Source organism: Podarcis cretensis, assembly GCF_951804945.1.
Source record: "Podarcis cretensis genome assembly, chromosome: Z".
Lineage (NCBI taxonomy): Eukaryota > Metazoa > Chordata > Lepidosauria > Squamata > Lacertidae > Podarcis > Podarcis cretensis.
This window is the reverse complement of record NC_137184.1, coordinates 20768634-20796193: the sequence shown is the minus strand read 5'-3', so window position 1 is coordinate 20796193 and position 27560 is coordinate 20768634. Positions and strand designations below refer to the sequence as shown.

Below are 27560 nucleotides of genomic sequence, written 5' to 3'. Positions count from 1 at the left end.
AATTCAAAAATCCAAATAAAAAAGGAAGGACACCCTCATTGTACATTTGCTCCCTCACAAGACAAAAAGACGAGCAGGGAGGCAGGAGGGAGGCATTATTAGCTCTCCAGCCCACAGCTGCAAGGAGCCTTTACTCCGTTCCCTCAGACTGCTGGTTGTTCTAGGGGCAATACAATCCTATTTACCTCCTTTGGATGAAAGAGTGCTCGGGAGACGTGTTCTTTTAAGGTTGTTTGCTTTGTTTCGATGTGCAACTAGTATTTTAGCCATCTCCTCTGTTTAGCTTCTTTTTGTGTCTTTGCATGCTCACTGTTCTCAATTGGAGAGACGTCGTTTCTCCCTTCTGCTTCTAACTCTCCCCCCTCCATGCAGCCCTTAGAAGGGCGAGGGGGTCCTCTACAGGTGGAAAAGGTCCCCTGCAGCAGTTTTATGGCCTGGCCATCCCTGGTTATCAGTACCGATGAAGGGGTGTCTATAAATATTTTTTAAATAATGAACAAGGACACAAACAAATCCCGGCTGAGGGGCACCCACAATTGTGGGGTCTGAGGAGACTATGGTGATGCATCTCCAGCTGTTGCCATTGGCTACAGAGTACCTGTGACATCACAAAAGTACATGGCGGATATATAAGTGGCTATAAAGGTGGGCCTATTCTTGTTCCCTCAACAGAACACAGAGGGCAGCAGCTGTGACATGCAGCATTGCCCAGCTTTATTCCACCTGCAGGAGGTGAATTTCCAGATGGACAGAGATGATTATCTGGCAGTGGGATGCTGTGGAGCCATAATAAGGCAAGTTCACTTGCTGAGAGGGACCGCAGCTTGAAGGGGGCTGATACCCAGTGTCAGAAGCAGGTTGGTGTCTAGCTGCGGACCTTGTGAAAGTTGGCAGGTGTTGATGGGTGGAAGCCGGTGGAATTCCCATTCTGTAAGGCTGAAGGAGGCTGGTGTTTTGTCTTTAGGAGCTGGTGAGTATTTGTGGGTTGGAGACAGGGCACATTTGTGAATGGATAGAGAAAGATGAGGGAATAAATCTGTTGAAGTTCTTCACAGATATTGCTTGGTATATGCTTGTGTGTGTGTGAGGTTTTGACTGTGGTTGAGGCTAATGGGTGTGCACAAATGTGATGTGTGAAAGGACATTAATGAATAGATGAAACCCATAAAAGTTGGCAGGCAGATGTCACAAAAGTAAATAGTGGCTGAGGGGAAAGAGGTAGTTCTTATGGGGAAGCAGGCAGGGAGGGTAGAGACCCATCAGGAGAAGGAGGCAGAGGAGAAATCAAGGCAGGACCAGCTGGAGACACAGTAAGTGGGGGAAAACATTTGGCTCCTTCTTGTCTACTTGAGTTGCCAATTTTTTTGTGCCTGTCTTGTGCCTGTCTCACCTACATAGCTGTAAAAAAACTAAAAATTAATGCTATCACTGAGAATTCCCACCCCTACCCATCCCTGATAAATTTATTAGGATCTCTAGGTTTTGAAAAGTTATGCTTTAGTTGAAATATGCCTGCTGGGTCTAGTAAGGTGTTGATCCTTCAATGTGAACTTTCATCCATGTATTTTATTTTAAATGATTTTATAAGCTGCTTAGATTTTTCAGTGTACAAGGTAAAAGCAATAAACAATATCATTAAAGCAGAAATACAGCAGAAGATCAGCAAAACAGTAAGTATGAAAGCATGTTGAAACCAATAAAAGCATACTTTTGGGTTAATTCAAACAATTTAAAACAGAGTCCAATCTTATGGGTCAGGGAAAAGAAAAAGGATCTACAAAAAGATACTTTGTGGAATCGGGGGGATCAGAATGTGAGCCATAATGAGCCACAAAGACCTGGGTTTGAATGTCACTTCTGCACTCAACTAAAGAAAATGCTTTATCCTCGGTCTCCCTCCTTCCTCCCTGCCCCACATATTTACATAAGATGAGATACTTGCATGAGATACTTACATGAGATACTTGCAGCTGCCAGTGCCGTGCTAGGGATTAAACCTGTGCCAGATATGGCTGGGGGGTGCTGCCTAACACCCCACCAGAACATTGGGATTCCTAGCTCAGCAGTCCCCACATCTGTCTTTGCCGATGTGATGTCTTAAGGTTCCAAGGTGCCCATTAAGTTCCCCTGCAACACTTTCATCAGCCCGGTTTGAGATTTGAAGCCTAAGCTTTAGGAAGCAGCCCCAGTTGCAGTATGTGTTTTCTTTCTTTCTTTTTAAAAAATATTGAATTGTTGAAAAGTGCAAACATAACAAAATGTAAGAAAACAAAGATTTAAAAATTCAATCTGTATAGCTTCTCAGCCTGGAAGGACAAAAATACAAGGATCTAGAGCAGCTTTAAAGCAATTCCCTTTTAGGAATAATAAATATTTATTAAAGTATTATCCACTTGTAAGTGCCATTGTTATTGAGAATAAAGGTTGTATATAGTCTTAAATTTGAGAAAGGCATTAGCATATACTGGTGGCACAAATACTGTCACTTTCCCCTGGGGAAACCCAACCTTTAGGACTCAAGATTAAAGTTAAAGAGCAGGTTTTCCCTAGGAAAGGAACAGGGCAAGGGAGAATCTGCCAGAACTGTGCTTTCTAGGCATGGAACAAGCAGAAGTATGGATGAGCCCTGAGTGACCATTTGCCTCATTATTTGTGTAAAAAATAAAACCATACCCTATATTGGGGGGGGGGGGAGTGTCATTCAAGCTCTACCCTTTAGGTGCTTTTAGTTTGTGAGAAATCTTTTCAAGGGCAGCATTTTGCAAAAACCTTTGAACACCAGCAATCCAGATTATTAAGATTAATATCCAAATTACTGAGAGGTGTGCTTTCTTTGCTTACAGATATACACCAAAGAGCCCCCTGAGGGAGCCAGACAGATCCAAAGAACTGGAAGCAGATTCTTCACAGAGCAACTCCTATAGGAACCCACTCTCCAGAATGCTGCGCCTCAAGGTATGTCCACCTTAAAACCTTGCTTCTTCTCACTGTATGAAAAGGGGATTTAAATCGGGAAATATTGCTGTGAATTTCCCACTCAGGAACTGCACTCCTAATTATCTGCTTCCCCTGTGGGGGTTTGAATCCACCACTGTTTGCAAACAATGAACTTTGTAAAGAATGGTCGGTCGGCAAAGGCAACCCCCATTTAGGGAAATTTAGCATATTGTAATTTTATTTGTATTAAGGGTTTTTATTAGTTTTATTCTTGTGCTGGGATATAATTAGCTGTTCATGCCTCTGAAATCCTAAATAGGATGATGGGTGGTATACAAATGCTTCTGAGAGTTGTTAGACTGCTATTCTTCTCAGTTCCCAGAGCTTCAGTCCCCAAAGTTCTCCAGGAAGAGGGACTGGTGGTTAAACCAGTCTGAGAACAAGTGGAGACTCTTTTCAGGAGGGAGAGAAGCAGGGAGTTGGGACAACCAACTTTTTTGCTTCCATATAACACTTGTGCTAGTTTTTCTGGTCTTCCTGCTGCCTCCCCCCCCCCCCCCCGTGCTTATTCTTTATCAGTGGTAAGATTTATTATTTTCCTCTGCCCCCATCCAATTCTGCTTTCACATCTTGAGTTTATCTGGAAAGTATACTGTCAGGGAACGACTTGGCTGAAGTTGCTGGAGGAGACTTCGTTCCTTTAATGAAGACCAGGTTGCTTTCCTAATGCCTGAAATGTGCAGCGGTGAAAGCAAGCGCAGGGAGGGGGGTCGACCGGGGGGGGGGGGGTTGGCAGGAAGGATGGGGGAAAGCGAGCACTTGTGGCTTTGCAAACCTCTTGAACCTGGGGGGATTTTTGACAATCTTCAAGGCTTTATCCAAATCCCAGCAGCTTCAGTGGGAAATGGGAATCCTTCTTTGCCAGGTAATGATTCCTGGATATCAAACAGCTTGGAGTCAGGTGAGAGGAGGGTGAGCCCATAAGTCTTGTAAACTCTGAGGATCCACTCATGGGTGTAGCCAGGGGGGCAGGGCAGCTGCCCACAGGCATAGGATTTTTGTTAGAGGGGTTTTGGGGAGAAATCATGGGTAGAAATACGTGATTTCATTATGTGGGGCAGGCTTCTGCTGGGGGGGGAGTAGGGGGCAGAACCTCAGCTAAGTGAGTGCTTTCAATGCTGCCCCAACTTCAACTCCAAAGCTGGACTATGATAGACCATGTGGAAGGAGAAGAGACTCAGCAAAGAGCATTTAAGAAGGCTGAACATAGCAGACCTAGTAAAGTAAGTGGAAATCTTTTGCCCTACCACAAAAAGCCTCTGCTCATCTCTCTTGCTCAGCCATGGGTATGTCTAAGGAGTCAGGGAGGGGCAGCTTCCCCCCCTCATCAAGTAAATCAATACAAAATCTTAACTGAGGTTCTGCCCCCCCCCACCCCAAACATAAATGTTGGCTATGCCCATGTGCTCAGCCATGCGCACCACTTGTACCATAGAGCTGTCATTCAGTGCCTTGCAGAAAGTAAAGACATGGCTAGTGACAACGATGACAGGAGAGCGTCTCAATGGGCTTTGGTTACTGAGTATGCACAGAAAAAACTGCATTGGAAAAAAAGGAGGAATTTGAGAAAGAAGTGCTGAAAAGTTTTTCAGCAAATCCAAGAAAACTTGTTTTAGTTTTGTTGTTTTTTAAAAGTAACATACAAAATACATGTTCCTTGTAATTTCACAAAATATACTCGTTAACTGCATGAAAGGTACTCCCTGGTGCTAATTGTTTTATTTAACTTCCTAGTTTTCAAATGACTGAAAATTTTGACAGGATTTTTCTGAGCACTTGGGGGCAAAAGAATAATTTAAAACAACTGTTGTTGAGGCATTTCATTCCGAATCTGCTAGAGAGCCAGAGAGGGGTTGATGGCAAGTGGGTGTCCTGCACTCCACCACCCCAGAACAAAAATCCTGGCTACGCCCATGGTTCTGTGCCCTTATAAGCTCCCACAGTGAGAGAAAGAACCAAACCAATTCAAATTACAGGAAACATTAGGAAGAACTTTCTGACAAGAGATGTTTGACAATAGAATGGAGCTGAGTTTGGAAGATGGTGGACTCTCCTTCGTTGGAGGTTTTTAAACCAAGGTTGGGTGGCCACCTGACAGGAATTCTTAAGCTGTGATTCCTGCATTGCAGGGGGTTGGACTAGATGACCCTAGGGTGTCCCTTCCAACTCTGCAGAGGGTCGTCTAGTCTAACCCCCTTCAGTGCAGAAATCTTAACTACAGCACCCATGACAGGTGGCCATTCCAACCTCAGCTAAAAAACCTCCAATGCAGGGGAGTTCACCACCTTCCAAGGAAGTCTGTTCCACTGTCAAACAGCTCTTACTGTCAAAAAGTTCTTCCTGTTTAGTCAGAATCTCCTTTCTTGTAACTTGAAAGCCATTGGTTCGAGTCCTACCCTCCCGAGCAGGAGAAAACAGGCTTGCTCCATCTTCCATGTGACAGCCCTTCAGATATTTGAAGATGGCTATCATATCTCCTCTCAGTGTCCTCATATCCAGGCTAGGTAAAGGTAAAGGGTAAAGGGACCTCTGACCATTAGGTCGTCATGACCGACTCTGGGGTTGCGGTGCTCATCTCGCTTTATTGGCCGAGGGAGCCGGTGTACAGCTTCTGGGTCATGTGGCCAGCATGACTAAGCTGCTTCTGGCAAACCAGAGCAGCGCACAGAAACGCTGTTTAAACTCCCGCCGGAGTGGTACCTTTTTATCTACTTGCACTGTGGCGTGCATTCAAACTGGTAGGTTGGCAGGCGCTGGGACCGAGCAACAGGAGCTCATCCCATCGCGCGGATTCGAACCGCCGACCTTCTGATCGGCAAGCCCTAGGCTCTGTGGTTTAGACCACAGCGCCACCCTGTGTCCCTCATATCCAGGCTAAATATACCCAATTCCCTTAATCAAAGAATGTATCAATTTTATGACATAAGTAAGGACAACCAGGAGTCAGGCTCAGCAAGCAAGGAAGTCCATGCCACCTTGGAACCCAGCTGGACCTCATTACTCAAGCAAAAATCACCTGCAAGCCCTTAGGGCCCAGGGAAAGCCAATGGCTAACCTGGGTGGGCAGTCAAGCCCAGATCTGGACCATTCCTTACTGAGCTGCTGCATTTATGTGGCTCACCACATGAGGGCAGCAGTTCATGAGGAAGCGAAGGCCTTGGACTCTGCCCTGGACTCATTAAGGAATGGTGGCACAAACACCTAACTAATAATTATAATGCTTGCTAGTAGAGGTGAGAGAGCAGCTCTGTGGGCATAGCCTGTTCCCCCCCCCCTTCTTGTTCAGGTTTTACATAGTCATTTAGAATAAACAAAACATGTCATATAACAACAACCGTGTAAGGCAGGTCAGTATCATTATGTTGCAGATGGGAAACCGAGGCTGAAAAAGGCAAGCCTCAAGCCACATGGCAGAGGTGCAGTTTGACTCCTGATCCAATGCTCATGATCCAATTTAATTTCAAACTGCTAAGGTTTTTTATTTATTTATGTTGTAAAATTTATACACTGCTTGGTTGTTGTTTTTTTTAAAAAATGAAAGCCCTCACAGCCGTCTAAAGACTGCTGTCTAAAATAATCGATAAGGAGAATTAGCAACAATAGTTTTAATACTTTCCTCCTCCTGGTGGTGCAGCAATAAAATTGCTAGCACATTTGCAAAGCTAAGCAGGGTCTGGTGTGCGTTGCAGGGGGTTGGCCAAATCAGTGTTTCTCAACTGAGGTGTGGGGAGGGGTCATCTGGGAGCCCCCAGGATATTCCAAGGGGGGCACAGGTGAAAATTGCGTAACTGGGGAGCCACAGCACGAGACCAGGGGGCCACAGAGGGAAGTGAGAAGTGAAGAAAACAGAGATGTGGCCAAGAAAAGAAATAAGAAAAAACAAACAGAGAAGTAAAGCAAATACAGTGGTACCTCAGGTTACATACGCTTCAGGTTACATACGCTTCAGGTTACAGACTCCGCTAACCCAGAAATAGTACCTTGGGTTAAGAACTTTGCTTCAGGATGAGAACAGCAGCTCAGTAACAGCAGCGGGAGGCCCCATTAGCTAAAGTGGTGCTTCAGGTTAAGAACAGTTTCAGGTTAAGAACGGACCTCCGGAACGAAACAAGTTCTTAACCCGAGGTACCACTATAGAAAACAGAGAAGTGGAGTGAACCGAGAAGTGACCATAGTTTCCAGTGGATGGATCACCACACCTCCCCCCACGGCAACATTGCTTCCATTTCCTTCTTCCTCCCACTTTGGGATAAAGCAAAATTGTTTTTCATGGCATTTCCAACTTCGTATTTGGTAGAATCAGGTTTCAGTAGTATGAATTATTTGCTTGGCCTAATGCAGAATCGCCTCAATGGACAGAGATGATCTTCGGTTATCCCTAACAGAGATAGAACCGGATATAAAAAAGCTTGTTTCTGGTCCTCAAGAACAAGGTAGAGAAATACTTAAAAGTATAAGTTTTTATGTAATTGTCTTTTCTATAAATTATAAAAATTGTAAGTTAAGCATGTTCCATTTACAAACAAAACTACCTTTCTTAATAACTACCTTTGTACAGGTAGGAAGGGGGGGCACAGGAAGGAAAAAAGTTCAGAAGGGGCCACAGCTCAAAAAACGTTAAGAAAATTTGGACTAGATGACCCTCAAGGTCTCTTCCTACTCTACCATTCTATGATTCAAAAATTAAAATAACGATAGACTGAAAACAGGTTGAAACTCACATCAGCTTTCTAAACATCTGGGTAAAAAGGTGAAGGTAAAGGGACCCCATCTGGGTAGGCTTGTCTAAACAAAAAGTGTTTTCAACAGGTGCCAAAAAGAATACAGTCAAGGTGCCTGCTGGGTATCGATAGGCAGGGAGTTCCAGCAATACTGCTTTTAAGCAGGACAGGGCCTAGCAGGGTAATTCTAAAAGGTTTTTTTTGTTTTTGTTTTTTTTAAAGCCAAAACATCACAAAATGGTGCAGGGACTCTAGTACCCTTCGTAATCCTTCTTGGCACCTTCTGGGTCTTCCTTGGCCCTCCTAAAAATATGGCATTGCTCCTGAGTCTGGATCTCCCTGACATTGTTCATTTCAGCGCCTGGAAGCCTTCATCACAAGGATGGTCCTGCTAGGGTGACTGTTTCTGCCTCCTTCCAGCTCTCTCTTAATGCTCACTTCATCCCGTGAAGGCAGCTGCTTAGCAGTTACTGCTTCTAGGATGGAGCACAGCATATGAGCAAATGTCCATATTTAGGCAGCACGAGGAGGAGCTACTAGGTTTGTGCAAACTCCCCCCCCCCCTCCCCTCCTTTTCCTCTCTTGGCTGATGAGGAAAAGCAGGCAGGCAATGCTAACTTGCTCCAGTCGCTCAGCCCCTAGCTCTGGGCCTGGACGTCCAAGCGCGTCAGCAGCTTTGCCCAAGGATATACAGAGTCCATCTGGACCACGGCAGGGCTTCTCCAGCCTTCTGCTGATGGTGGGTGAATGTGCCTGCAGCAGCAGCAGAAGCAGCAGCAGCAGCAGCCCTGGCTGACCACCGGTCCTCCTCAGGATGACTCCCCAGCAGAAAGCCAGCTTGTCACCACAGGGGCAGAGTGAGCAGAATTTGGGAGCCTGTCCTCCCACCCAGGAGTGGAGCAAGGCAAGTACTTGAATGGTGTGAAAGGAGGCTGAAGGTGCAGAGTCTGTGTCAAGAGGTACAGCTGGGCTGGCTGTTCCATGTGTTTAGAGAAGTTACCTCTCTGTCCGGGCTGGAACGGCTCGTCCCCACATTCCTTCCTGGACGTTTCACTTTTTCCAATTTGTTTTCCTTCCCCTTCCCTTCTATTTATTGCTCGTGTGCTCATTTCTCCGCCAGCTTCTCCTGATGAGCCGCTCTTGAATCCTGGCTTATTTTCTTTTACTTGATCGTACCGCAGAATCTGCTGAACCCGCAGCTGCTTCCTCCGACCATACGTATTTCCCCGCGCCGGGATAAACTTTCCATGCTTAGCTAGACAGTGTGTAACCACTAGACCTGTCCAACACACTTTCCTCTCGGCAGCCAACACATCTCTGTGCGCAGAGTACATGCTTATACAACGGTTCTCTGTGTGCTGTTCTTGTGCATGCCATATATCATGCACATGCTAAAACAGACAGGTCTACCACTTTGCAGTGCTTCTGAATACCAGTTGCTGGAAACTACAGGGGCAAAAGCTGCCCTTGAGCATCCCACTGGGGCATCTGGTAGGCCCCTGTGAGAACAGAACGCTGGACTAGATGGGCCATTGGTCCAATCCAGCAGGCTCTTATCCGTAAGACAATATTTGCTCAGCACACCCATTAGGCAGAATTCCATAAATATGTTTGTGGTTTACCAAGACTGAATAATATAATCACAGACTGATTCATGACTTGACATTTCAGGGCCATTTCACACATTCCGTGGGCAATATAAACCCAGATTTATATCCAACCCACAGCCAGTTTTCTACTCCTGGAAGAGTGTAACTGTCCAATATGTATATTTTAAAGCACCTGTCAGTCACACTGACAGTTCACATTCTGAAGACTGCCTAAGACTATCAGTAGCTACATGGTGGCTATGTTCTGGTCAGAAGCAGTAATTCTTCTGAATACCAGTTGCTGGAGAATACAGGAGGGGAGTGGGCTCTTGTGTTCAGGTGCTGCTTGCTGGTTTCCCACAGGCATCTGGTTGGCCACTGGATGCTACACTAGATGGGCCACTTGTCTGATCCAGAAGAGCTCTTCTTCCTTTCTTCTGTTTAAGTAGACACCTGAAAATTGCAAAGCATAAAGAGGCATTTCGTGTAAAGCTGTTGGGAGTTTTTTGCTAACCTGGATGGTTAAGACCATGACTTTATTCTACTTGAATTCTTCATTCAAATGTTTCAAGGGGACGTCTACTTAGGGTGGCCATGTGTCCTACATTCCCAGAAGAGAGTACTGTATTTGATGAGCTGTCCGGTTTAACAGCAGAAAACCCTAAGAAGCGAGAGCAAGTTGTACACCAACAGTTAGGACCTTGGCAGCAGACTAAGCAGAGATGGATATATGCATTTCTGTTTAAATTATAGTAATCATTTGCAGTATAAATATAAATTAGCACAGGGTGATGCATTTCCTCTCCTGGAGTGATGATTAAGTGGACAGCTTATACCCACTGGGTAGGAAATGCCTGGCAAAGAAGGTGCTCAGTTGCTCCAGACCAGCTTACTTGATGCTTGAAGCATGAGCCCTCCAAAGTTTAGGTAGACCTACGCCAGCTGCTGCCCTCCACTTGTAGAGGTGGCCGAATTTCATGGTGAGGTGAATTTCTATCAACCAAGGCTCCTGTTTTTTATACTGTTGTTATACTGTTGTGATGCTGTTTTGTCTGCTAATGTTATAGAACTGAATGCTGTACAGGTGGTGGTGGTGAGGAACAACAGGTATACTTGCAGGAGAAATTATCCCATTACCTGATGCTACTTTAGATGCTATAAAATCCCTCACCTTTCCTCTGAGGAGCTCAAGGTGGCATACGTGGTCTTCCTCATCATTTAAATCCCCACAACAATATTGTGAGGTGGGTTAGACTGAGAGGCCATGACCAGCCCCCAAGGTTGTGGAGAACAAGGTTCCTATTTTTGTGTGGGAGTGTACTGTGGTTCATGCCTTTTTGGGGAAAGCCTTTTTATCTGACCTCCAAAATCACTAAACAATCTATGTCTCCTCTAATTCGGGCCTGGCGTATCACTGGATCTGACCCCAAATTCTACTCTTAAATCTAAAGAATTAATTTCCTTCCTGAAGCTAGGCTAGTTATTGCCCAATATGGAAGGAAACCTCTAATATACCAATAGTGGTTGGGGTTAATAACACCTGGAACATTGCTCTATCAGAATGCCTCACATATCACTGGTGAATAATCAAGGGCATCTCCAAAAAGATACCTTTGACACAATTCGATCTCCCTTTTTCTCCTTTATTGGGAATGAGATATTTTAATGCCATAATCATTACAGAGGTGTCTGTGGAAGTGATATATTGATTGAAAAATGTCTAGTATACCAGATCAGTAATTGGGTCCCTTTTGAGGGTATTTGGTGAGCCAACATGACAGTGATGAGGGATTGAGGATTGGAGTAATTTTTCTGTAGGATTATGGCAGTGGACAAAGCTGAAGTGTAACTTTTGAATAAACGTGTGTGCTTTTTAATAATAATAATAATAATAATAATAATAATAATAATAATAAATAATAAGTGGCATACATGACTGTCCATAGCCACTGTATGTCAACAACCCTGGTCACCCAGTGAGCATTGTAGCTGAATGGGGATGGAGTGTCACCTACCACAGATGTATGGTAACTAATTTATAAGAAAATCAATAGCTCACCAATAATTGGCTACCTTGTAACAACTCAGAATCGTCAATACAAACAAATGTGACCAAAGGAAATAGATTTGAAATTTATATGAGCAGCAAAACCTTAATACAAAGTGAGGAAGGTGTTTTGTGCCAGAATCCAACTTGGTATATTGTAAATAAGCAATAAATGCTCTCAGAGGGGCTCATCTCCAACTCCCCCCACCCCCCGCTGCCCCCTTGACTCTTAGCTCTCCCGTAGGTCCTCCCACTGTCCTCCAGGGGGCGGTACCACCCACTTTGGGGACCACTGCCATACACTACCATGCAAAGACATTTCCCTTCCCAGTGACTGTCCTTGTCACTCTCCAGCTCTTCCAGCTGCAGGCATTTATTTCTTTAGTCTTACTAGCCAGAGTGGTGCAGTGGTCAGAGTGTCAGACTAGGACACCATTCAGGTGAAGGTTTTTGCATATTTGGTAAGTCGTTATATATTAATATTTTGTGCTGCAAATTTGCTTCACCCTTATGTTTTTGTTAGTAAGAATATGTAAAAAAGACTTTTATGCAATATTCTTTGCCATTTATATTTTTTTCTAAGCTACAGAGCACATGCTTATTTTTACATAGGTTTATTTTTTGAATAAGGGAGCAATTAATTATTACTCTTCTGAATTTTACTGTGTTAGCATCCTCCTTAGTGGGTCATGCAAAGCCCTATTCTAAATAATGCTTTGACAGGGTAGGGGGCTCTGGTGATTTCAGGGAACCAGGGGACAGTGCTCCAAAAAAGTTTGGGAACCACACTGGTCAGTGGATACACAGTGCTGCCCACTTGGGGTTTTCTCCTTTCCCCAGGTGCCCCCAGTCTGTCCACAGCACAAGGTTGGCTGCCCTCCCTTCTTTTCTTGTTGTGCCAAAGTGAGAAGATTCAGAAATGTTTAAGCCTTGTGTGAAAGGGGAGCTATTTCTAAATAGCTTGGTGTTAGCTTGGATAGCTCAGTTGGTTAGAGCACGATGCTGATAACACCAAGGTTGCAGGTTCGATCTCTGTATGGGACAGCTGCATATTCCTGCATTGCAGAGGGTTGGACTAGATGATCCTCAGGGTCCCTTCCAACTCTACAATTCTATGAACCTTACTCTGAATATTATTGCTCCCTTCGAGTCCATTCCTGCATACCAGTGCGGATATGAAAGGTCCGTCCCGTTCCGTCCCCCCACACAGTAGGATTTACACTAGGGTAATTACAAAGTCCCCATCTCTGTTCCTTCATTTTTGCAGCCCAGTCTCAGGTGGGGGGTCATTTTGGTGATTTTTCAGAAAGGTGTAGAATTCAGCATGGTGGGGCGAATGTTATAACTATCATTATCATAGTCATTTATTTAGACCCCACCTTTTGCCCTGACAGGGTTCAGGGTGACTAACAGATAAAAACAAGAACCACTAAAAATAGGAGGGAAACAATACAGTGGTACCTCAGGTTACATACGCTTACATACGCTTCAGGTTACATACGCTTCAGGTTACACACTCCGCTAACCCAGAAATAGTGCTTCAGGTTAAGAACTTTGCTTCAGGATAAGAACAGAAATCGTGCTCCAGCAGCGCGGCAGCAGCGGGAGGCCCCATTAGTTAAAGTGGTGCTTCAGGTTAAGAACAGTTTCAGGTTAAGTACGGACCTCCGGAACGAATTAAGTACTTAACCTGAGGTACCACTGTAATCAAAAAACAAGTAAACATTGATAGAATTAAAACTATATACACATACACAATCTTATTAGAAACATATAGATAATTACCATAAAACCAGCATGGCGACAGCCCTTTCATTAAAAGCAGCCAGTTCTCAAAAGAAGGTCTTCACCTGCCAGCAGAAGGCCAGCAAGGAGCGAGCCAGTCTAAAATCTCTAGGGAGGGAGTTCCAAAGTTGTCTGGGAGCAGCCATCACCGATAAGTCTCTCAGGTCCTGGGCCCCCATGAAGTGTGCCTGTGAGGGTGGTCGGACTGAGGGAAGGGAACCCAGGCAGGTTCCTATAAGGGAATAACGTATTTCAAATAGCTTGGGCCTAAGCTGTGTAACAATAACACCCTGCACTCCTTTCCTCTTGGTAAATGGTTGCTGGTGGGTGGTGGCAAATATTTATTTTATTTGCAATCAGAAGAATAGGGTGGGCCCCTGTGAAAGATATCTCATGTATCCAAGAGTAAAGAGGAGCATCTGTGGCACACTACGGAAGCTATGCCATGTGAATGCCTGGCTAAATAGCACCATATCTCCTGGGCCACTTTCCCCTGCCTTGCAGCTGCCGTTTCCCTGCCAACCCCCGGAATATCCATGGAGTGACATGGGCTGCATTCACACAGCAGTCTATGCCATTTCACTTATGTTTATTTCCAAATTATTTAAATTTGTATACTACCCTTTATCTATAGATCTCAGACTGGTTCATAACCTAAGATTACAATATAAAAAGCACAAAATGATTCATTCTCTCCTACTACCTGTTGCATCTAGGCTGCAACTGGTCAGTTTCAGCAGCAAGCAAAGGAGGCTAGTGGAACCACCTCTGCTGTCAAACAGCTGGAGTAAAAACACAGAAAAACGCAGCGTCAAGAAGAATGGGCCTGTGCCCTATGGCTATAGTGTATGTAGGACTGGATCAAAGGACAGAAGTCCAAGGCTCTGCAGCCCTGGGCCCCCAAAATGAGCATGGCAGGTGATGCAGCACACATGGTTGCTGAGCTTTTTTTTAGGGAAACCCCAAAATTGTTGAGGTTTTTGTTGTTCAGTTGTTGTTTTTTACTTGCCTAAGATACAAAACAAAGCACCACCTTTAGGAAATTCCTCCCGGACATTCATTCCGCCTCTGAAATCATGGTAATGTCCAAGAAGATCCAGGCATACGGCAGTCCTACTGGTGTGGGCATGCCTGGGAGTTGAAGACACCAGACTGATACTTACCACTGTAGCATCCTTCCTTTCCACTTATCTTTTCTTTAAAACGTTTTATAGCCACAGGGCAGATACCTGGCCATGTGCATGGTTATCGGTGCTCATTTTATCATTTCTAATTGGAAACCACACCGGTCTTCTTTTCTACAACAAAATGCTGATTATTAGTCCCAAAGAAATGTATTGAAAGATAAGGAAGCATGTCCCATTTTGTTCCTTTAGTCATGATGGTGCTGTGATCTCAGTGACTTCAAAATGCAAAACTGCACGTGCTCAGAGTCCTTCCTTTATTTCTTTTTTAAAAATCAGTGCTGCTAAACTTTTTTTTTTAAAAAAAAATATTTTGGCTCTAACATGGCAGGAATGTAGGAGCAGCTTCAAACGCAGCTAGGCTGTTCTTTTTATTAATTCAGAAGCTGGGCAGGGGTGGGCAACACACATCAAACAAAATGTAGTATTTCGTAAGAAACAGCGTGACAGATACAGGATAGGTGTGGACTGTGGCTATGTTTACAACACTTCCCAAACAAACAATGGGAGTATATTGCATGTGTCCACTGGGTCAGTTTTTATCTGAGCTGTGGCACATCTGGGGAAGGGGATTCAAACCATTGGATGCCCCTGCATACAAAACATTCCCAGTGCATGGAAAGCCAGATTGATCTGCTTTACCCTGCTTTTTCTTAGTGCAAGGGAATTTGATGGTGTGAAAGTGGACTAATGTCTGGAGTTGCTCTGCCCAGACACAGGGCCAACCACCTTCAGGAACTTAGCCATGGTGGGCATGTGGGTGGTTTCCTCTCAGACATTTAAGGTAAAGGTAAAGGGACCCCTGACCATTAGGTCCAGTCGTGGCCAACTCTGGGGTTGCGGCACTCATCTCGCTCTATAGGCCGAGGGAGCCGGCATGTGGCAAGCATGACTAAGCCACTTCTGGCGAACCGGAGCAGCGCACGGAAACACCGTTTACCTTCCTGCCGGAGCAGTACCTATTTATCTACTTGCACTTCATGCTTTCGAACTGCTAAGTTGGCAGGAGCAGGGACCAAGCAAGGGGAGCTCACCCCGTTGTGGGGATTCGAACCACCGACCTTCTGATCGGCAAGTCCTAGGCTCTGTGGTTTAACCCCACAGCGCCACCCGCATCCCTCATTTAGGACATTTAGGATGCAGCAAATGCCTAACACTTTAGAACAGTCCTTTCAGCCTTGGGGCCCTAGTTGGACTGCAACTCCCACCATCCCTGGCTGAGAAGGCTGGGAATGATGGGAGTATTAGGCCAACAACACCTGGGGACAGGAAAGCTGAAGAACACCAGCTTGGATAAAAGAAATTCCCTCCTCCTCCTGAAAGGAATAACAGTAAAGGTAAAAGCACATCAATCCTACACAGCTTCTGCGGGAAGGAAACATGAATCCCTGTGATCCATGTGTGTAGGGTGAATAGCAAGAGAATCAGCTGGGTGCTTAGATTCAAAATGTGAGGCTAAACTCACCCTCCAGCAGAATAAATTCCCCAATAGCAGATTTTGAACTCACAAAAGCAGCATTATAATGTGGGGATATAGGTTACTGTACCCTTTTATACCACTTAGCTGTATCCAGAGCTTCCCTCTTTCCTACCCCTCTTAGCACTGAACTGGTCATAACACTGAAGTAAGTTTCAAATGTGTTACTTACAAAAGGTCAGATTCATTCATGTATCCAGACAGCAGCAAGGAAAACTCAGGCAGAATACTCTTGGATAGAATATACAGAAAGGTTGCTTCAAATACGTGCTCTAAGCTTGGAGCCTGCGTAGGCCTGCTTAGACACGTCTTCTTTGGCCATTAACATCATGTGGAGAGAAAGGGAACAGGAAGAAAAGGCTTCACTTCCTCTCTCATTTGAGAAGAGGGGGCATCACTTAGCTGAGTGATGGAATCCAGCTCTATTGTCTTAACCCCTTCACACACTAACTAGCACTCATGCGTAGTTATGTTTGACTGCAATTTCCCATAGTTTTTATGTCCAGGCTGCTTCAGGCTGAGCTTGCAGTTGTCTTTTTTTTTAAAAAAAACTTTTAAGTTTTTTATTTATACAACAAGGAAAAAAAGAAAAAAAACACAAATACCAAATTACACACAAATTACAAAAAAATAACCATAGTCACATAATTTTCTTAGCAAACAATAAAACATCTATTGGTCTTAACACTAAAGACCCAACCTCCCGTCTATTCCATATTTCAAATTCATATTACTTTTTGCCAATACACACTTTTAACATAATTTAACTTATTCTCAATAAATCTAATTTCTTATATTTACCTTGCAATTATTACTGAAGTTCCTCGAATGCTGCAACAGAATTTAAACTACTATATTTATTTTTCAGATAATCTTTGAAAACCTCCCATTTTGAAACAAATTCCTGTTTTGATTTGTTCTTTATTTTTTCTGATAAACCATCTAATTCGGCATATTCTGTCAGCTTTTGGATCCAATCTTGTATAGAGGGGATTTCATTACTCTTCCATTTTGCTGCGATCAAAACTCTTGCTGCCGCTGCCGCATATAAAAAGATACCCTTCCTCTTTTGTAGAATATCCGAATCTATTATTCCCAGGAGGTAGGCCTCTGGTTTTTTGTTGAAAGAGATCTTTAGCATTTTTTGCAGTTTGTGACCTTGCAGTTGTCTTATCTGTGCCTCCCCTTCACATGGAACTGCTAGGTCCTGCATCTTTTACAACTAGATCATTGAATCAGTTGTAGCAGATAAAGCAGGCCTGATCTCCAAGAGGTCTTGGAAGTTTTAGGGCAAGGATAGGGAATCTCTTTACAGATTGGTCTCAGGCCCAGACATACCTGCAATTTGCCACTTGTTTGCTAAATTCACAGGTCTAATGGTTGGGCCAAGTGTGCAGCCGAACAGCAGAGGGAACTTAAGAGGTGACAGGCTAGAAGTTTACAAAATCATGCAAGGCATAGTGAAAATTGGTTAGAGAAAAGTTTTCCTACCTGTTTCATAACTCTAAAACTTGTGGACATCCAAGGAAACTGAATGTAGGAATAGATAAAAATTAGTCCTTATTAGTAGTATTAGTGTTATCGAAGCAAAAAAAAAATCAACACAATAATAGAGATAGAAATACAAAGCAAAACAAACAGTGCAGTATACTCTCCTTAAACCAGGTAAGCAGAGTACTTAAAACCATTCCGAAAGCCAAATTTCACACTACCATGGAGAAGGGCCCTGGGTGTCTGTATTTGTTGGATATATGGAAGACTAGATGGCCTGTTGGCCTGATCCAACAGGCAATTCTTAAGTTCTTCATTCTGCTCCAGTGCTTTTCAACAGCAATTCATTGTACAGAAATTAGCAGGTGGCAAGTGATTATCAAGACCTGGCCAATCCAGTTTTTCCCAGTCAGTTGGCAATCCTTTGTCAAGGTGCATATGCAAACTAGCCAGAGGGAAAGGAAGAGAGCAGGGTGTGGCTTTTCTCATGTCTGTACCTGCCCAAATTCCTTAATAATGCCATTACTTGGCACTTGCCTGTAGCTTTCAGATGTCCAAAGCACTTAACATTATCCCGTCATCTTACAACAATCCTGTAAAGTACACCAGTATTATTAGTGCCAAGTTGCAAATGGGAAGTCAAGGGTGATTGGCTTACCGAAGGGCGGGGGGGGGGGTGCTTCCAAAATTCTGCATCTGAATTTCATAGATGAGTAGAGTTGGAAGAGACCAAATGGTTATCTAGTCCACTCCCTTCAGTGCATGAATTTGTTCCCAGATTTTGGAGTTCCAACTTTACCTGAAGATTTTGCTTCTGAAGTGGAGCTGTGCCTTAGAAAGTTTTTATCTTTCCTTCCTGCCCCACTTCCCATTTCCAAATTCTGTACAGAGCACTGCTTTCAGTTCCTTCGCATCTCTCTCCTCTCTCCCCATTTTCTGGTGATAGTATATTTTGGTGGTTTTTAAGGTTTACCAGTGAGCACATAACTCTTGTGTACTGACACACATCTCAAAGGTGCCTTCCATCTTGCTCCCTTTTCTCCCTCAGGTGGTGTATACACACACTAGTATACATACACAAGGTGGTGTATACACACCCAGTTTGGCGTTTTCTAAAGGCGTTTTTGTAACCATTGCTTTGCAAGTGTCCTTACCTGGAGCCTATGCAGGCAGCATGAGCAATTTTTAAATCATTGCCATTTATATATTTGGGCAAAACCTGCACCCAGTTCATTTTTAAGGCAGGGTCTTGCAAAACATGTTTCCTGACCAGGAAGTGAACCCAGACCGTGGCGGTAAGAACGCCGAATCCTAACCACTAGACCACCAGGGAATTTTTTTAATTACTGCCATTTGTACCTACAGAAGGTGTATCCTCTTTGCCTAAATTGTACATTTGTTCCTTTGCACCCTCTCCTTTCAATGCTCAACACCTTTTTTGAATCTCTTGACCCCCATAAGTTTATTGATAAACCAGAAGACTAATATCACTGTGTTTATGTTAGCACTCTGTATGTCCAGTGGTTTCCTTCCCTTGCATCATGCAGGAAACTTTACAACTACATACCTCCTTTCTTTTGGCAGGGCACTCTAAGTATGCTCAAAGGCTATCTGCTCTGGCACAATGCATGGCAAATTACAGTGTTTTATTTCAAGGTACCGTATTTTTAGCCCTATAGGATGCACTTTTCCCCCTCCAAAAATGAAGGGGAAATGTGTGTGTGTCCTATGGGGCAAATACAGGCTTTCGCTGAAGCCTGGAGAGCGAGAGGGGTCGGTGCGCACCGACCCCTCTCACTTTCCAGGCTTCAGGAAGCTCCGCACAACCCTCGGGAGCCCGGCGCGGAGTCGCGCCGGGCTCCCGAGGGTTGCGCGGAGCTGCCTGCACTCCCAGGCTTGGCGCAGCTCCGTGCAACCCTCCGGAGCCTGGCGTGGCTTTGGCATCGCTCTGGCTCCCGTTCTGGGGGCTGGGGTTGGGGGAAGCTAGGCCGAAAAATACGGTACTTGAGTTTTGCTATGCTCTGAATCTCCATGCCCTGGCACTAGACAGGCTGGGACCCAGTTTGATTAATTTAACAAAGAGTGCAAAAAAAAGGGGGGTGGTTGGGAGGCACTTCTGGCTTCCAATATATCTGCTCCTGTTATACCTATTAATTCCATTGGGGTCATTGTGGTTTCTCAAAGGGCAACACACAAAATAGACATGCCTCAAACCTGTCCAGCTGCCACCATAAGCAGTCAGATGCCATGCTTCTCGGTTGAAAAAAGTTTATAGGGACTGTGACATTAAGTTGACCAAAGCTTTGCAATTTTAATAAACTGGATTCAGCAGCAGCAGCAACAACAACAACTGAAGTGCCTTTTTGCAGAATCCACACATGATGTTACTAGCACCAAAATACTGGCCTGTACTTTTTCATTTAATCTGGATTTACCCTTTCTGGAGAAAATCCAGTGTGTTGGTTAGTTGTTTTTCAAGTCGGTTGCCGATGACCCTTTTGCAATATCCATTTACATCCCCTTTCTGCAAAAACCCTGTGTCTTGACACACAACCTTTTGGAAGAGTCTGCTCTAAGTTCAAAGCGAGACAACAGCTTCCGCCACCCTAGAGGTGACAGGTGGTTTTAAAGAGCCATCCTTCTTTCACCTCTGCTCTAAAAAGGTTTTGCATGGATTCAAAAACCTGCCAAACCTCTTTGAGCACGTGTGCCAGTCAGTAATGGGAAGGAAGTATATCTGTACAACATAGAAAATGATGCCTCTCCTAACCCGACTTTTAGCCAACTTAAAATACTATTGTCTGTCTCTTGCTTTAAAAGAATGAATGCAGCATGTTTTAAATAAGGCTCTTTCCTGTAAATTGTATGCCAACAAACAAGACCTTTTCCACTTAACGTTTCCCTTAAGGGGAACGTTACAGTCAGCTGCCAGTAGTTCTGTGGAGCTGCCTGGGGTGCTATTTATTTATAAACAAACTGGGTGTTGTTATTAGAAACAGCTGGCAATGCTAAAAGTTAAATTTCTAGTTCATGGGTTAAAGGGCTTCAGACGTCTTTACACCTAGAGAGAAGCACTGATCTCAGTGCAAATGCTTTCACTATCATACACCCCGGAGGCATCCTGGTGGTGGAATGGTGCAGTCTTGTTAGGTCCTGCAAGTTATGGGACAAGGGGAGAGAACTTAGCATGGGATGCTGTTTTTAGGCATATTCCCACCGCTTGTGTAGCATGAAATTCTGAGCTCAATATTTTTTCTAGGGTCTATGAGCATAGGTATTCTGTTTAACTCTTGCCTTTATGAGTCATCAGTTGACATCACCTAACCCTTAAACACACACACACACGCCTAACAAGGCCCATGTGCATTACCACATAGAATCACAGAACTGTAGAGTTGGAAGGGACCTCGAGGAATCTCAGCTGAAGCATCCATGATAAATGGCCATCCAGCCTCTGCTTAAAAACCTCCAAGGATGGAGAGTCTATCACCTTCCGCAGGAGTTAATAATGCACTGAGTGAAGCAGTACACACATACACATTCCCATGAATTTATTGTCAATCAATTGTACTTCATGACACTCCCTCCCTCTCTCACACACAAACACACAAAGAGCTAGGTTGTGCAAACATCACCAGCTTAAAATGCAGCTAGGTCATTATATTTCTTAATTCTGATTGAAGCTGGTTTGGGAGAAAACAAATCAAAATACAGGATTTCAGAAGAAATAACAGGTTAGATATGGGTTGTGGCTAATGTTATGTGTACACTGCTTCCCAAGCCAGAGCTGAGAGCACACTGGGTGCCAGACAGAGTAAACAGGAGGGTGCACACTAGGGTATTAGGAGTCTAGGGTAGGAGCTGTCCACTCTAACCACATGGTGTGTTCATTTGGATGCCATATCCCCTGAATTTTGGTGGTTGCAAATGGCATCCCTACACAAAGAATACTGTTGTAGCTGGGGTACCAGAGTGAATATTATAAACTAATAAACAGTTGTGTTTAGATATGGATGCAAGAGATATGGGACATTAGGATATGAATGCAAGAGAACTGTTCCTCTGCCCCCACCCCTGCTCTGAGGAGTGGAAAGAAACAGGATAATTAGCAGGTTGCCTAGAATTCAGTGTTTCCCAACCTTGTGCCTCCAGCTGTTTTTGGACTACAATTCCCATCATCCCTTGCCACTGGTCTTGCTAGTCAGGGATGATGGGAGTTGTAGTTCAAAAACAGCTGGAGGCACAAGGTTGGGAAACACTGGCCTAGATGATGGGGGGCCTGATGTCACAAGAAAAAATGTCCTTTTTGAAATCTAAAGGTTTGCTGGGAGGAAGTGGGGCAGAATTCCATGGGCTGTTGTGGAGGTGAGAAGCAGAACAAGGAGATGGTGCATGGGATGTCTCTGGAAGCAGTGCTGGGTGGTGGGGAAGAAGTTAGAAGATAGGAAGTATAGGAACATAGGGTGCTGTCTTATATTGAGTCAGATCACTGGGTTCCTCTAGCTCAGTATTGTCTACACTGACCAGCAGCAGCTCTTTGCAGGGTTTCAAGCAGGGTTCTCTCCCAGCCCTACCTGGGAAGGCCATTGGGAACGGAACCTGTGACCTTCTGCTTGCAAAGCAGTTGCTTTACCACTGAACTATGGTCCTTCCACATTTTCAATCCTGCAACAACCTTCCTCTTTAAAACCTTTGTAGGAAATAAACAGACCGATAGGAAATAAACAGACCAATAGTGTTGACAGAAATGGGTGGAAATTTTTCCAAAACTGAATGCCCAAAATAATTACTCCCTCCAAAAATCAGGCAGGGTGGGTTTAAGCTTGCAGCACTACCAAGACACAAAATGCAAAACAAAACACAAAACAAAAGAACACCAGGATTCCTCACCCCCCCCCATATAACTTATTGTGTGTGTGTTTTCCATTGAAGTGAGTGTGTTTGGAAGAGGAGAGAGGGAGCTGTCCTGTTTTTAGAGCTGTTGCTTGTGTTATCAAAGGAAGAAAAGAGAGGCAAGATGGGCAAAAGCATTAAAGAGAGTGGGAGGCAATTAGCATGTTTTCTTTTCCTTTAGACTAGAGAAAGGTTGCTTGTTTTAAAATCTTAGGTAATTTCCTGGGGGCTGACCTTAGCAGACTGGAAACTGAGCCACAATGAACAAAATGAATCTCAACAGAGACAAATGTCAGGTTCCGCACTGAGACAGGAATAACCAGATGCACAAATATAGGATGTGGGATGGCAGGCTTTTGTAGCGGTCCATGTGAAAAGGATCTAGGAGTCTTAGCAGTCCTCAAGCTTCACATGGGCCAGCAGTGTGGTGCACCAGCCAAAAAAAGCTAATGCAATTCTAGGTAAAGGTAAAGAGACCCCTGACCATTAGGTCCAGTCGTGGCCAACTCTGGGGTTGCGGCGCTCATCTTGCTTTATTGGCCGAGGGAGCCGGCGTACAGCTTCCAGGTCATGTGGCCAGCACGACTAAGCCGCTTCTGGCGAACCAGAGCAGCGCACAGAAACACTGTTTACCTTCCCGCCGGAGCAGTACCTATTTATCTACTTGCACTGTGGCGTGCTTTCAAACTAGTAGGTTGGCAGGAGCAGGGACCGAGCAACAGGAGCTCACTCCATCGCAGGGATTCGAACCGCTGACCTTCTGATCGGCAAGCCCTAGGCTCTGTGGTTTAACCCACAGCGCCACCCGCATCCACAGCGCCACCCGCATGCAATTCTAGGCTGCATCAATAGAAGCAAAGTCTCATTTAGCTACGGGCAGTTTGAGGATGCTCCATCCACCTAGAAATGGTCTAAATGAATAAACAAAGTGGGTAGGCGTGTGGAGGGTTCAGCATAAATCCACTTCAAGTGCACAGTTAATGAGTCAACACCACAGGCACAGGATAAAGAACTAAGCTGCAACTTTAAACAGCTATGGCTTCCCCCCAGTGAATTCAGGGCACTGCAGTATGATAAGGGTGCTGAGTGTGGTTAGAAAACTCCCCCATTCCCCTCCTAGAACTGCAGTTCACAGAGTGCTTTAATAATCCCTCTCCTCAGGGCACTCTGGGAATTGTAGCTCTGTGAGAGGAATAGGGGAGGAGTCTCTAGGCACCCTTAACAAACTTCACTTCCTAGGATTCTTTGGTGGCAACCATGACAGTTTAAAGTGGCATAATAATGCTTCAAATGTATGGTGTGAACATGGACTCAGAAAGGGAGAGAAGTGGGTGTCTGTCTGTGTGAAATGACTTGAGAACTTAGTTCTGGCACTGGTCACAAATTTCCTGGGCTGTGCATGTGCTCCTTAGGTTTCTGGTGTGTATACCCACACAGCAGGGCCACTGTTTTGCACCTGGTGCCAGTTGGTGGTCCATAGCTACACAGGAATCTGCCTTACACTGATCTATCTACCAGTATTGTCGATACTGATGGGCAGCGGCTCTCGAGAGTTTCAAGCAGGAGTCTCTCCCAGACCTACCAAAAGGGAACTGAATGCCTTCTGCATTCAAGGCAGGCAGAGCCAGCGCAATACATGTGGGCACCTGAGGTGAACCACAAAATGGCGCCCTCCCACCAGGGAACAAGCGGGGAGTGAAAATCTACATCGGGAATAATGGAGGAATAAAGATAAACATTGGGAACAAGGCAGGGAATCAAATCAACCTTACTTTTTGGCTGAAGTGTGAATCAAAGCATGGCGTGGTGGGGGAAGGGGCCCACGCTGAATCACACTGGCAGATCCAGCCTCCAAGGAGTGCACCACAGCCATTGCTGGCAGTGCAGTGGCAGCAGGGCACATTGCATTCCTTAGAGGCAGGACCAGGTGCCCCTGTAGATCCTGCCGCCTGAGGTGGTCGCCTCCCTTTGTCTCATGCATGGGCCAGCCCTAAGGGGGGGGAGGGAGATATGTGAGCCTGCAGCCGAGTTAATAGTAAAGCAGAATGTTCCTCAAAGCTTTCCACTGTACTGTAAATAGGGAGGAATCTCTTTTCCATGCCCCCAGCGCGCCCCGCCCCAAACCTTACCTTGACTCACCATTGCCCGGTGTCTCATTAAAAACAGCCTCCCCCGGTTGCTCTGGGTTCCATATTATTTGTTTCCAGGCGGCAGCATCAACATTTGTCTCTCAAAGTAGGCTGCAATATAAAAGAAACCATACACTATGATAAATGCATAGTATCATTACAATGCTTGCAAAGTATCACATTTAAGAACTCAAAAAACCCTAAAATTTAAACTTTTCCATATTGGGACATGGTCGGAAGGAAGGAAGTAAGGAAAGCAGTCTCTTTTACATAGTATTTCTTTGTGTTCTTAGGAGGGGGCATAAATAAAGTATACTGGTTAATATTGTCATGTGCCACCCACAATCTCTGCCTCACGGTGACAAGATTTCAGGGCGTTCCAGAGACTGTATTGTCTTTAAGATATGTGTTTTTATTGACACATATATGCATTCAAGCCTACTGTGGAGAATTCCAGAGCATGCACATCTCAAGAGGGGCATACTTCCTGCAGGTGCACACCATTAGACCTCTGTGTCTCTTTGCAACAGCCTGCTCCAGTCAGTCCACATGGCTCCTGCAACCCCCTTCTTCCCAGAAACCCTTGCCAAATGCGGCTTCCCCTTCCGCTGACATCATTGCTCTCTGTAACCTTGGCAACCTCCCTCTCAGTGCAAGGCAGAGTTTTTCTGTCTTGTTGATTTCTTCTATTGATGGGTTAATGACTGGCCATTTCAGCCTTTGTTTCTTAATGGCTTATCCCTGGCAAGCTATGTCAAGCTGGGCTGGCTCGTTGTCGGGAAAACTTAACCCAGCAGTGTTTGGTACAGTAAATCAAACCTTGATTAATTCTAACTTTTACTAATTCCATAAATTATGGGTGCCCTGCACCCAAAAACTCTGGGACTTCAGACACGGGTCCCAATATGAATGGAACTTCTTCCTTCCCTTCTGCCCTGCAAAGGCTCTGGTGGCAGATTGCTCTCCAGTCCCTGTTTCGGCAGGGAGGTGAGTCATCAGAGGCTGCTTTTCAAGGCATGTTTGCTGTAAGTGCCCCATTAGTCCACTTTTTCCACCAGCCACCTCTTCAAATGCTATTTAGCAAATCAGAGGCTGTGCCCGTTGTGTGATGCTTTTAAAGCATAAAGGGATTAATGTTCCACTCTAATGAAAACCAGATGTAGAAAGTTGCCTGGCTGAAAGCTATTTTCCACTGCCAAGCTGCAAATGAAACGATTTAATCAGCATGAAAATTGTTGCCAAATCTACAACTTTGACCGTATCTCCCAAGCTGAGATGCACCAGCACTACAGGCATCTGGGATCTGCAGGCAGGTCGTCCAGTCGAGGTGATATTTAAAGTGCAACTCCAGCTCAGGTTTTTAAATTTTATTTTAATTTTTATTACGCAAAAAGGGGGGAAAATGCAAAACTCTCATGTGTACTGAATCCTGGAAAAGTCCAATAAGCATGAATGGATGCACAGACCGACCATCAATAACGCACAAATATTGGGACTATTCATGCTCAGTATAATCATAATAGTAAAGGTAAAGGTAAAGGGACCCCTGACCATTAGGTCCAGTCGCAGACTTTATTGGCCAAGGAAGCCGGCATACAGCTTCTGGGTCATGTGGTCAGCATGACTAAGCCACTTCTGGCGAACCAGAGCAACGCACGGAAATGCTGTTTACCTTCCCGCCAGAGCGGTACCTATTTATCTATCTGCACTTTGACATGCTTTCGAACTGCTAGGTTGGCAGGAGCTGGGACTGAGCAACGGGAGCTCACCCCATCACGGGGATTCAAACCGCCAACCTTCTGTTCGGCAAGCCTTAGGCTCTGTGGTTTAACCCACAGCGCCACCCATGTCCAATCATAATAGTAGTTAGGCCTTATTAAATTAGTCATATTGTATGTATAGAAGATTGGTTGTACAACAGATCCCTTGCTTTAAGAATAATTCTTAACTAGTTCCCATTCTTGTTCAAACTCATTGATTCGTTGCTTTCCTTGTCTTATTAAAAAAAAAAAAAAATCAAGTTAGCGCAGCTGGTTAAAGCATGGTGCTGATAATGCCCAGGTTTGATCCCTACATGGGACAGTTGCATATTTCTGCCTGCAGGGTGTTGGACTAGATGATCCTTATGGCCCCTTCCAACTAACTCTACAATTGATTATAAGATTCTATGATTCTACTTAAAGTATCAGATTCCCATAGTATAATGAACACCTCTTTAAAGAATGAATTACTGATGTTTTGCATGTAGTGTCTGCACTGCTAGCACTACGTAAAGAATTTTTTCTCTTTGTGAAAACCTGCTCTTTAAAGCTCAATCGGAGCAAGCAGAAGTCTGCAGAAAATTCAAATTTATGTTTGCTGTGATTCAGTCCTAAACAGCAGGACAAAGAAAGGCCCACGCATACCCAGGACATGAAAGCGTGGACTGTGCCTGGGAAGTGCAGGGCAAAAGGTAAGTACAGTATGGATAAAAACCCTTGGTGTTTGGTTCTCAAGTTGTGAAACATTTGGCATTAGAAGGGGGATGAGTGCTTAAGAGTTCTTACAAGAGTCCCCTTCCTCCACCCCCCAAAAAAGAAGCTAAAGAAAAATATGAGTCTTAAATAAAGGTAAAGGTAAAGGTACCCCTGCCCGTACGGGCCAGTCGTGTCCGACTCTAGGGTTGCGTGCTCATCTCGCTTAAGAGGCTGGGAGCCGGAGCCGTCCGAAGACACTTCCAGGTCACGTGGCCAGCGTGACGAAGCTGCAGCTGGTGAGCCAGCACCAGTGCCGCACACAGAACGCCGTTACCTTCCCGCTATAAAGTGGTACCTATTTATCTACTTGCACTTAAGGGTGCTTTTGCACTGCTAGGTGGGCAGGAGCTGGGACCGAACGACGGGAGCTCACCCCGCCGCAGGGATTCAAACCGCCGACCTTACGATCAGCAAGTCCTAGGCACTGAGGTTTTACCCACAGCGCCACCCGCGTCCTCAGTCTTAAATACAGATAGGCAATTTTACTTACTCGTTTTCCAAATCTTAATTTCAGTTTGTCAGATTTTTAAAAGTCCTCACAAGAAATTATCAGCATTTAGGGAGCACTTTATCCTAATATACACATTTTTGCAAGCAGTTCTACCTAATGTAGCACATGTTCTTGATATGCTATTGCAACACATCTATGCATTTGTAAGCACACTGTCCCCCAATATGTGTGTTTTGTACATATTTAGGAGCGGGGGATTGGAAAACTGCAACACAAAATG

At 44.7% G+C, this 27560-nt stretch overlaps 1 protein-coding gene and 2 long non-coding RNA genes across 10 annotated transcripts in view; 1 reads left to right on the top strand and 2 right to left on the bottom strand.

Annotated features, from left to right (window-relative positions):
• LOC307208057 overlaps window positions 1–560 on the bottom strand; it is a 43869-nt gene extending 43309 nt beyond the window's left edge. For all 3 annotated transcript variants that reach the window (XR_013834951.1, XR_013834952.1, XR_013834953.1), the window contains exon 1: window positions 186–560. This is a non-coding gene — a long non-coding RNA (uncharacterized lncRNA). The remainder of the gene's footprint in view (window positions 1–185) is intronic.
• Window positions 561–675: 115 nt separating this feature from the next.
• LOC307207422 (rho GTPase-activating protein 20-like) overlaps window positions 676–27560 on the top strand; it is a 94352-nt gene continuing 67467 nt past the window's right edge. For 2 of the 6 annotated variants that reach the window (XM_079961230.1, XM_079961229.1), the window contains exons 1-2: window positions 676–794; window positions 2844–2955. In XM_079961230.1, coding sequence (XP_079817356.1) covers window positions 697–794; window positions 2844–2955 — 210 coding nt within the window. In that variant the 5' untranslated portion in view covers window positions 676–696. Of the gene's footprint in view, window positions 795–2843; window positions 2956–3524; window positions 3899–4130; window positions 4221–7046; window positions 8623–27560 lie in introns of those variants that run through there. The other 4 variants (XM_079961233.1, XM_079961232.1, XM_079961235.1 and 1 more) reach the window with 3 other exon arrangements.
• On the bottom strand, window positions 15206–25664 carry LOC307207553. The gene is made up of 4 exons (XR_013834713.1): window positions 24798–25664; window positions 24314–24424; window positions 16959–17330; window positions 15206–16322 (listed from the first exon to the last, which is right to left on the bottom strand). It is a non-coding gene; the product is annotated as an uncharacterized lncRNA (long non-coding RNA).